At 35.2% G+C, this 12,205-nt stretch overlaps 1 protein-coding gene and 2 long non-coding RNA genes across 3 annotated transcripts in view; 2 read left to right on the forward strand and 1 right to left on the reverse strand.

Moving 5' to 3' along the window:
- Window positions 1-12,205, forward strand: part of LOC123312563 (sodium-coupled monocarboxylate transporter 1-like) — a 383,426-nt gene that overhangs the window by 296,346 nt on the left and 74,875 nt on the right. The window contains exons 6-7 of the mRNA XM_044897058.1: window positions 5,193-5,333; window positions 5,400-5,618. Of these exons, the coding sequence (XP_044752993.1) occupies window positions 5,193-5,333; window positions 5,400-5,618 (360 nt within the window). The remainder of the gene's footprint in view (window positions 1-5,192; window positions 5,334-5,399; window positions 5,619-12,205) is intronic.
- On the forward strand, window positions 215-582 carry LOC123312567. Its single transcript, XR_006537649.1, has 2 exons — window positions 215-314; window positions 537-582. It is a non-coding gene; the product is annotated as an uncharacterized LOC123312567 (long non-coding RNA).
- On the reverse strand, window positions 3,384-4,262 carry LOC123312568. The gene is made up of 2 exons (XR_006537650.1): window positions 4,176-4,262; window positions 3,384-3,636 (listed from the first exon to the last, which is right to left on the reverse strand). It is a non-coding gene; the product is annotated as an uncharacterized LOC123312568 (long non-coding RNA).

Raw genomic sequence — 12,205 nt, forward strand, 5'->3', positions numbered from 1 at the left:
CGTTCGGATATTGGCTCCTTGAGTGTTGTTTATTCAAATTTGATTCAAAAAATTAAGTTAAAATGAAATCGTTGAAACACGTTGCATCCGCCACTGTACGTTTGAAAATTGTTCTCGTGTTTGTCATGTGTGGGTGCTGTTTTTGTGATGTTGGGGTTCAGTTGGCTCTCGGATATCTCCATTGTGTGTGAACCGTGTTGATTCGTGTACATCGATGATTTTGATCCTTGTTATACCTAAATGCTTATTTTATGTTGCAGACGATTTTCTTTAATGAAAGATTCAATTTTTTAATTTTTTCTTGTATTCCGATGGTGAGTTTGTGGAATAGCCTTTTTTGGTGCTTTTTCGTAGTTTTATTCACATGTCTGTTCACATTCTGATGTTTAGTCATAATTGACCATCTTTAATTGTTCTTGTCGACCTGTTATTTCATATTATTTCATTTTATTGTTTTCATGTTCATTTTTAATCATTGTAATTTTATTTATATTTGTATATTGTTTTGTTTTTTATGAGTTTTTCTCTATTTGTAGCCTGAAGAAGGCCCAATAAAGGTGCCGAAACGTCGCTGAAGGAATAGTATTCTTTGATTTGGTTCCTTGACCGATACTAGCTATTTCTTATTGAAGTTTGGAACGATACTAAAGGTTATCATAAAAATTTTTGTGACGTCATTTCATTTAATTTTGGATTTATTGTAACTCTTCATGTAATTCGAATTTATCTGAAATAAAGAAATATCTTATCTTATCTTATCTTATCTAAACTAACAAGTTTTTGGTGGGTGGAACATGTTGTAAACAACCTTATTTTATTTTGTTTACCTTAATTTTAATTTCGGGTTTATTTCACATGCGAAATGCTCCTCTTTTTTTTGTGGACCGAAGCAGGTGCGATACGCAAGGCCAGGAGAACAGTCAGTAGTTTTAAGATCGAGTGCGACAACAGACAGCTATTAACGGCTTTTGCGATTTGAAATGACAAAAAAAAAAAACATCCTTCCGTTATCACTGGTTGTGAGAGTTTCGAAAGTGGACGAGAAAAAACTGATTCTGCAGTGCATGGTGAGAACGCTCTCAAGGATTACGGCACCATAAACTGGGTGAGTCCACGAAATTAAAGAGCATTTCGTTGACAAAATTGTTGAACAACACAAAGATAACTCTTTCTCTAGCAGTTTCCTCTGAATAAATCGGAAAATGGATTATCTGATTTACAATCCAATCGAAACTTATACCTATATTTCAAGTGTTTCGGATGTGACCAATCAGAAACAGGACCAGAAGATACAGATTTTGTGAATTCCCGGGAATGCAAGGAGATAGAGGAAAGGAGACGCAGGTCACCAGTTCGTCGGGAAAATTATGACGTCATTGGACGCTTATGTCAAGCTAAATTGACAGAACTGTCTTTAGCAGTGGCGTAGCTTAACGACGTAAATTATTCAGAATAATCGTTAGGAAAGATTAACTTCGTCATTAGTGAGCACTGGGAAGACTTTTGAAAGTTATTGGTACTTCATAAATAAGTTTGTCAATGTAGAAAATGCTGCACATTTGAAATGCGAGTGCGTTATTTCGAAAACTGAAATTTGAATGTTCAGTATATAATTAATAATAATTATTCAATTCATTTTGCAGATCCTTATTCGAAATTCACTCGATAGAATTCAAAATCACGTGCAATATTTTTCAGGTCTACAATACAAGAAGTTGTAATCCGATTTTTGTATTTCTTCCATCAATAAGAGCGCTTTTCCGATGAAATGAAGATCCAAGTCACCCATCGATTGAGTTCATTTTAGAAATAAGATGCATAAGATATTTGAGTGCAACCATTCCGTCATTTTTGAATTATAAGAAAGCAAACTATGATTTGATCAACTGTGCTCTTACTGCCTATGGCTGGAACCGCCTTCTGCAGGGCTTGAATGTGAATGTAGCTGTAGAATTGTTTCATACCAAGTTGAAATTTATAATCAATGCTCACGTACCCTTACAGAAAAAACAGAAACAATTCCCATTTTATTATTCTGGAAAAACAATTCAAACAATAATAAAGAATGATAAATGTCATAGGAAGTGGAAAATGTACAGAAATCCTAATGACTACAACATATTCAAAGAATTGAGGGCGCGATCGAAAATGCTTATCGAGTCTGATTACAAAAGCACATCGACTTCATAGCCGCGAGTGCTTCGCAAATGCTGGGATTCTTGATGAGGAGGACAAAATATTTTCGAAATCCCACGAAAATACTCGCATTATATTATGCATTTGTAGCGTCTAAACTTAATTTTTCAAGTGTCATCTGGAGCCCTCATTACAAAAAATATGTCTCTCGGATTGAATCAGTACAGAATAGCTTTTTGCGTCAACTGTGTGATAGGTTTTCCTTTGACTATAATCATGACTATCGACTAGCTAGAAGAAGATTCTCTATTATGTCCCTCGAGGATAGGAGGGCCATTTCGGATATTCTATTTCTGCTCAAAATCTTGCAGGGTCTTATACAGTGTCCTGAATTATTGTCTAAAATAGAAATAAATGTCCCAACAAGAAATTTAAGAACTGTTGAATCTTTCCACATTCCGTTCATGCGGACGAATTCTTCCCAGAATTATCCGATGATCAGAATCTCTAGACACGCCAATCAGTATTCCAACCTTTTTGATATTTTTGTAATAAAATCTGCAGCCGCAAAACGTCTTTTGAAGGAGAATTTTCTCGGATGATTCATGTTTTTTTTGCCTTTTTGTCTTGTTACATATAAAAATTAAGTTCTAGTTTCTAATATTGTATCGAAGCTGTATTTTCTTTTTATTAATTAGTGGATACCTTATATGGGGTTCACCCCGTTTGGATCCCAATTGTACAGAGATAAATAAATAAATAAATAAATAAAAAGATGCCAGGATTCAAAGGTTGATTTAGATATTTTGAATGAAAAATCCCTATTGATAGAGATATCGACAAGCTGAAAAATATCAAAAAAGGACTAGTGATTGTCGGAAAGATCTGCTGAGTTGTTTTCTGAATCTGAGAAAAGTTATTCATGTGAAATATTTTAATATGCTACTTAAAAAGCCGAAGGGACAAGGGATCTTTCTTTGCACTGACAAATTGGCAACAATATGCACAAAATAATTAATTGATTCCTGTTTTCTGCTTCCATCATGAAATACATTTTTTCTTTGGATCCCACATATGCATATCATTTCGCCCTGTTTGACTTCAATGCTCCCTTCTCCAGCTTTTCCAGTAATGTTTCATTTTGATTTATAACGATGATCCATTCTCATACTGTTATCTGCTTTGGACGCTTAGGCTATACATTCCGTATTCAATTTCATTATTGTCATTATATCAATACATTTTTGATTAGTGAGCTAATAATTCCTATTCGAATGATATAGGATGATTGTTGAGTATTTCTCATTCATCTCGGTTCAAGATATATCAGTATAGAGAGAATATCCTATATGTTAGTTTAAGGTATATACCAAAAAATAATACTACATTTTAAATATTTTAAATACACTTCTCTTGGAAGTTTCAATATCAGTTAGCCAATATAGGATAGTGTTTTCCTGCAGTACCTGGAATTAAACCTCTTATCCGGAAACAATATACCTAAAAACAAAAATTAATTGGAAGAAATTTTCTACTAAACTGTTGAAGAAAAACAAGGACATCCTTGAACAACTTTAACAACAGAACAGGCTGGACTTGTGTTGATGAACCCTTGCATACTAGGATTGTATCCTTCTCTATAGTGTATTTTGTTGGCTACGTGGAACAAAAAGCAGAACAAACTCAATTCATTCCCGACGTTTCGTCAAATTTATTGACATCTTCACAGGCTAAAAATCAAGGCTTCTCTATAGTCTCCTTATTTTACAAAGTGCATGCAGGTATATATTTGATGTGCCTCAAGTTAATTGTTGACATATACACCAACTACGTATTTTCTTTTGCTGAATTTTCTAGGGTATGTGTTGAACATTTCAATGGAAACTGATTATGTTACGAACAAGTTATAAAGGAGCACATGTAATAATGAAAAATTATTTTATATACCCAGCCTTTCTGAGTTGAGAATTGAAATAATAAATTGGTTTTCAGCACATTTCTGACAAGTTTGAAGGTACTTTTTGAAATATCATACTTACTAAATGTATCACGAAAAACTGAAGTGCTTTCCACTATCGTACTTGTTCATCAATTAGACATAGTTTATACTTATACGGTTTTCCCACATATTTCCTGAAAGTTCATATTCACTCATCTGTGTTTCCTAAATCATGATACTTACTCAAGTAAACTCTCATATTATCAAGCAGTTTTCGTTGTCCTACTGCATTTCTTCCACAGGTACTTATATAAAAGTCAGATAATCATATAGCGACATTTTTTCTTCTTTTCATTTAACTCATATGCCTTCAGTACTGAACTTCAGAACTAGATATATTGCTGTTGGTGTACTTCAAATTTTAAATGTCTGCACTAACTGTTCTCGTAAACTGTATCAGATATTATTGTGATAAATTCGATTTAATAACTCCGGATGTAGAAGTTTCTGATGCAATATGGTAAAAACCAACGTTTTCTCTACGGATCACATCATTCTGCTTGAAAATGTACATCTAACCTCTAACCTCCCATTTCGTCTGTTTACATTGTGAAATTTCTATACTATCTACGCCAATGCGCGCTAGTATGACGTCATTGGACGCAGCCGAGTATTTCCGATCTCCACTTGCGCTTCCTTTCCTCTATCTCCTTGCGGGAATGGCCGTCATGCGCACCGATGACCATGCTTGTCGATGTTGCCAAACCTATTTTCAAGCAAGACTCTCACTCATGTAAGGAAGCTTTGAGTTCGCTCTATGACATGGCCGTCGAGGATGGGTGCTGAGTAGCCCTTACCGAAGTAACACTCGGAACCTCATAATGAGGGATGACTATGAATACGGCCCCTTATCATTCTAATTACACCCGATAATTTTCGTGTCAATAAAATGTTCATTCAGCGAAACCTGATGATCTGTGGTACCAATTTTCACCTACTCGACTTATAGGTGAGGTAATAAAAATGGAGATTACTGTCAAGTCAAGCGCTTGTCGTGAGCATATCATTATACATATATTAATATATTTGATGTTCTTCTCAATTTTTTTTTCTCTAGTTTCGATTGGGATCCAACAATAAGACATTCGTTTTGGACTGTGACAATAGGAAACTTCTTTTCGTGGATGGCGTCCTGTTCAATAAATCAAGCCATGGTCCAAAGATGCTTAGCGATGCCATCCCTTCGTTCTGCCAGAGTGTAAGTAAGGAAATATATTCAAATGCAAAAATAAGTTATTCATGCGTTTCACGGTTTCATTTTCAGAACAGTGTTGATTCTAGTGATAGGAATAATGACTTTGGTGTCGATGTGTTGCTACATGGGTTTGCTTATTTATGCATACTACTATAAATGTGATCCGGTCACGAGGGGATCAATCTACAAATCTGATCAGTTATTGCCGTATTTTGTTATGCATATAGCAGCTATAATGCCAGGTCTGCCAGGACTATTCGTGAGCGGAGTCTTCAGTGCAGCTTTGAGGTATGTATATATATAAATATATCTAAGTTTGCGTTTACAATAGTATATTATATATATATATATATATATATATATATATATATATATATATATATATATATATATATATATATATATATATATATATATATATATATATATATATATATATATATATATATATATATATATATATATATATATATACATATATATATATATATATATATATATATATATATATATATATATATATATATATATATATATATATAATTGTATTGAAGTTATAGTCGTGAAGGTATGAATGAATTTAAAGGCTGTTCGACTAGGTTTTATTGGTAGGGCGAAATGAAGGTCAATTCGTTCTCATACTCTATATTTCAGGAGTAACTGCAATTAGAAAAGATGTTCTACAATGTATCAAGGTAACATCTCAGGACTTACGAAGCTATGACATAAAAGCGGCAACCCAGAAAGCAAGTGGGATCTCAATGTTCTCATACCATTAGAACAAGTATTACTCCAAAATAACGTGCGTTCAAAAAAATTCGTCGTCAAGTAGGCTATGAAATTTTGTAGGTTGATTTTCTGTGACTGAACGTTATTCTTTCCTTACATCACACGCATCAGTCATCACAGCCAAATGTAAACATTGATGACATTAACCTATTTATCGTAATTTTGTATGAAAAGGCAATTTCTCAGAAAAAATTACTTGCACATTCAATAATGATTTATTAGCATTTTTTCATTGAATTAGATTATAAGAATCCAAATAATCTGAGGCGATTGGAAAAATTAACCAGAGTTCATAAGTCAAAGACACGAATCTTGAACGAATCGAGTATTATGGTTTTTGTACTTACAATTATGTGAAAAGGTTTACCTATTACAGTAGGTAATAGAAATAAATCACACTAAGAACCTCAGAATATGTTCATTTCTCAATGAATAAAATATTGAATTGACGCTGACGGTGAAAATCCATAACCAGAGGCAGTCTCTGCCATAACTGAAGAAACTGAATTATAGGATTTTCATTACAATGAGTTTCACGTTTAAGAGTTCTATATAATTAAAGTAGCTGTTGGAAATGTCCTCCTCTTTGCTCCAAACACTTTTCACATCTTCTTTTGAGAGATTCAAAGACATTATTCAATATAAAAGGATCATCGTTAATTAGATGAATTTTTTCAATGATCCTAGTCTTGAGTTCGTCCAGATTAGAAATAGGTGATTGGAAGATAGAATTCTTCAAATGAGGCCATAAGAAGAAATCACATGGTGAAAGATCACACGATCTTGGAGGAAATTCATTTTCAGTATTGAGGCTAATGAGTCGATCCTGAAAAATATTCCTTAGTGTAGCCAATGTTCCTACAGCTGTGTGTGCTCTGGCTCCATCTTGTTGAAAATAACTATATGACCATTGTTCGAAATTTAATTCAGCTATAAAAGGCATGATAATATCCTCTTTATAGCGTTCTGCTGTTAAAGTTCCGTCAAAGAAAATAGGTCCAACAATTCTTCTCTGACTGATAGCACACCAAACTCCAATTTTTTGAGAATGAAGTGGTGTCTCAATGTAAAAATTTTCCGGTTTTTGACTGCTCCACATTCTCATATTTTGAGAGTTGACATATCCAGAAAGATGAAACCAGGCTTCGTCGGAGAAGAAAACTTTATTCAGGTTATCGATGAATTCGTTTCGAAACCACTGACAGAAGGCCATTCTACGAGGGTAATCAACATCTTCAATCTTCTGATAACATGTCAATCTATAAGGATACAAATTGATGTCTTCTTTCAAAATTGTGTGACATGTACCAACAGAGACTCCAGCTAGTTGAGATAAAACCCGAACAGAGGTTCGTGGAGCTTCTGTCATCACATTCTCAACATTTTCGATTAACTCGGGTGTTCTCTTCTTTGGTCGACCACTTCCTTTTTTTCTTTGAACGCTACCTGTTTCACGAAAAACGCTCACACATCGCGAAACAGTACTCTGGAAAGATTGGTAATCTACAGCAACGTTGGGATACTCGATCCTGAAGCAGTGGCGTAGCGAGCTTAACTCGCGCCCGGGGCACAATACCCTTCCAATTTTGAAATTATCCAGCAATTGTTTAGTTTTGTGAACCATTTGGCGCCCCTTTGTGAGTAGCGCCCGGTGCATGATGCCCCCCCTTGCCCACCCCTCACTACGCCTCTGTCCTGAAGTCGCTGAGACATTTCTCAACAGAATATTTCCACTCGCCTTCTATTTTCTCCCCATTTCTGAAGTAGGATTCAATAATGGATGCTTTTTGTACGTCGGTAAAAACCATCTTTATTATTTGCTGATAATTTTAATTTAACAACAATCCAAAACGCTAACTTGACTGCTAACCTGTAATAATAATAGAGCGCAAGCTAAGAACCACGTTTAGATACGCAATATCGACGTTTAAAATTCCATAGCCTACTTGACGACGAATTTTTTTGAACGCACGTTATAGAATAACAACAACAATTTTCAATCTAAGGTCAGTCTATGGTCCATGAAATGTCATCAGTCATCGGTCAAAAGTTCTTCTTCTCCACTAATAGTTCTAAAAGTAGTTATCACATGAAAACACACATTAAACAAATTTTGAAGTCATTATAAAACACCTTATCTGGTCATTTGAACTAAGTCAATCACAAAATATAGTTTTAGGGGTAATGCATTTTCTCAATTGTCACACACTCGAAGTCGAGGCAGTGGCGGCATTAGATGGTTTGTTTTTTTGTCACAAGTAAGCAAGAAACTGTATACAGGGTCTTTCACGAGGAACCTCACCCATATTTATACGGGAAACTACTGAACGTATTTTCATGAAATTCAGCACTTATAAGTATTTCACGATGCTGATGAAATCTAAAATATTTTCAAGGCATGAGCACCTCCGGTTTTTCCGGAAATGACGTCAACTTTTTTCAGATTAGAACACCATTTTTTTATTGCAGAAATAGATTCCTTAGAAAATTTCAAGTTATTTTGATGTAACATTTTTCAGTTTTGGTTGGAAAATTCTCTGTGAGCGGGAAAATTCGAAAAAAAAATCGAAAATAGAGCTCCGCTGAAACAAGAATAACTTCGAGGTTTTTGGATGGAAAATTTTCATTTTTCGGATTTTTCAAGATGTAAGATTGATGTATCCACTTTAAGAATCGAAATCGCGATTCATGATACAGGGGGTGAAAAAATCGCTTTCAAAGTTAGGGATGACAAAATCGTGAAAAATCAATTTTTTCAAATTAGAACCCCATTTTTTTATGGCAGATATTGAATCAACGTTAAAAATAAAAAGAGTGTATGCATCACACCCTTGCCCTAAAGTGGATATTTTCTGAGTTATTCACAAAAAACTGTTTTTCGTCTTGAATTTTCAGCTATTTCTTTTCCCTTCACGCCAAAAAGAAGAAATTTTCAGGAACTGTTACTTAAACCATGTTTTAGATTTTACTACCCTAATATGCAAGAGAAAAAAGTTACAGGTTGTTCCTAAATAGATGGAAAATTTTGATTCGAATTTGTATCGGAAACCTCTTGTAACGTGCGTTTCTCGGAGAAACCTTAATCTCGAGCGCCAGCTATTCTTTTCAATAGGAAGAATAGCAAACCTACCAGAGTAGCTGCTAGCCGGAGACAGAGCTCGGTGTTGTCTAGGGTAGTAGCGACAACGAAGAAGTCAAAATCGAACTATGTAAAAGTTTATTCACACCTTCGGAAACTAATTATATGTACAAGGGAGATATGTGTGATATAAAATATGAGTGATTCTATCAGTGAAAATACATTCGGGAAATCTTATCCGGTCACGAGCACTTTATGAAATTTATACCGGGTGTAGTGAAAAATTAACGGTTCAATAAAAATGCGCCAACCAGAACTGACGAATGCTAAGGACTTGCTATACGGTATCGGTATGTAGTTGTATTTCTCCGGAAATGAAACACAATAAGGGCGGATCTGTTCGAGACTTTTATTCGCTGCCCCAATGGTTATAACACGCCATGACTGACAGCGAAGAAAATGTCTATTTTTAACGCAACTACGGGATTTCACTGACTACGTGCGGTATCTCTTATTCTCTGCCCCAAGGGTTATAGCACGCCATGACTGACAGAAAAGAAGAGATTTCGGATTTAACACTTATGACGCGGACAGGGGGGGTTGACGGAACCTTCCCTTCAGTACCCCAAGGGCTAGGGCGGATCTGTTCGAGACTTTTATTCGCTGCCCCAAGGGTTATAGCACGCCATGACTGACAGCGAAGAAAATGTCTATTTCGCGCAACAGGGCAAAGAACGATAAAATACAACAGAAAACGATACAGTACAGCAGTGTCAAAGTTAAAGAAGTAACGGCGTAGGTCTAACAAAGAAACTGAACGGTACAGACGGGGACCTACCTCCTTTGTTTCAAGCACTCGAAACTCAAAGGATCTAAAAGAAAAACCAAAAAATTAACTCTAAGCACTGATGCCAACACAAAATGATTATTCTTCAACGGCGAAAGAATACCGAAAATTAACTGAATCTAAAAAGAAGTCACCACGTTAGAAAGCGAAAAATCTAAAATATTCAAGCGAAAGGAAAGCACTGAAGTAAAATTCAAAAAGTCAGCCGAAGAACTGAAATAACAGTCGAAAAGTCGTATGAACTGCTTATCACCGCTGCACAACGTTTCTTTCGCTGAAGTAATTGAGTTTATATTGGTGGAAAATTACGGAGATTTTATATAAAAGTATACCAAATTGTGCATAAGAGACTCGACAGTTGTTTTGTGTAGTTGAGATTACAAATCTTCAGGTGCAGATGAGAGAAACTGAAAATTAATTTGGTTAGGTGGATAATTTCGGATTCTAGCAAGATCGTTATCGGGTACCGATAAGATAAACATATTTTACACTAATTGCATATTAATTGCAGTTACAGTGTTGCCCGATTGTAATTTTCTTCGAGAAGTTGGGGGAGTAGAATGATGGAGTGTATAGTATGTAAAACAGTCAATGGGCTAACTACAGTATTGTGTGACAGCTGTCAAAGGTCAACCCATAGGGAGTGTAGTGGTCTCAGTGCTACTGAATTGAAGGTGATGGATCTGCGTGGAAGGAGATTGCTCAAATATTATTGTGAAGAATGCCAAAATGGGTTAAGAGTGCTTCCAAGTTTACTGCAGAAAGTTGATAAACTGGAAATTGAAATCAAGAAGATCGGAGATTCTATGGTTGGGAATTCGCGTGAAATTCAAACGTCTGCAGATGAAAAGGAAGAAATTATAAGCGAATCAATAGACAGACAGAGCAGATCATCAAATATAATTATTCTGAATGTCAACGAACCCAACATGAAAACTCAAAAAGAAAGAATAGATGATGATAAAAGAACATTGCAAAAAATTTTAGAAAACTTCGATATTGAGAAAGAGAAACTTATACCCATAAGGCTCGGAAAATTCGTTGCAGGAAAAGTAAGGCCGATCAAGGTTGTGTTGCCGTCTCCAGAAATCGCAAAATTGGTCCTGAAGAATAAACAGCTTGTTTCAACACCGAGTGTTAAAATATTTCGGGACCAAACAGTAAGCCAGCGTTTATATTTTAAAGGTGTAAAAAATCAATTGCAGGAGATGCAAGCTAGAGGGGAAGTTGATAAAGTCATCAAGTATATCAATGATAAACCTACAATAGTATCCGGTATCAATAAGAATGTTCAAAAAAACTAATAAAGAAGCCTAATATACTGTTAAATGAGGATGTACTGTATGTGAATGCCCAAAGTGTTATGAACAAAATTGATCAACTTAACCATAGTCTAACGAGTTTCAATCCTAAAGTAATTTTGTTAAGCGAAACTAGGACTACTAGAGATATTGAAACATCTGAAATCAAAATAGAAAATTATAGAGTATATAGGTGCGATTCAAAAAGTAGACAAACGGGCGGCGTTTTAATTTATGTCAAAGATTGTTATGAGTGTTCTTGTGTTAAAACTTTTGTACTTGATAGAAATTATTGGTGTATGCTCTTGAAAGTAAATATTAAACCATTTGTATGGATTGTAGGATGTGTCTATCGCTCACCATCGGGTTCTGAGGCGGTTTTTTTGGATGAGTTTGAAGATGTTTGCGACTATGTAACTTCTAAAAACTGTCGTTTTGTGCTGGTAGGTGACTTTAATATGAACCTTCTGATAGACAGTTATTATGCTAAGAAAATAAAGATTTTGTTTGAAAATTATGGTATTACACAATTTGTCAAGGAACCTACTAGAATAACAGGCGACAGTGAAACACTTGTTGATTTTGTAATAAGCAATGAAGATAATATTATTGCACATGTGCACGATAAACCCAAATTGAGTGATCACTCTGTTATATCTGTCAATTTGAATTGTGCTTCTTGGTCTGGTACTGGTGTTAAGAGATTGTTCCGTGATCTTGGCGTTGACAATATCGCCAGGATCAAGTCTGTTCTGATGGGTGTAGACTGGGGTCTCGGGACAGTGGAGGTGGATGAAATTTATAGTAGATTGAATGAGACCTGTCAGTGTGTGGTGGATGAGATTGCACCAATTAAGTC

The sequence above is a fragment of the Coccinella septempunctata genome, chromosome 4, assembly GCF_907165205.1.
Source record: "Coccinella septempunctata chromosome 4, icCocSept1.1, whole genome shotgun sequence".
Classification (NCBI taxonomy): Eukaryota; Metazoa; Arthropoda; class Insecta; order Coleoptera; family Coccinellidae; genus Coccinella; species Coccinella septempunctata.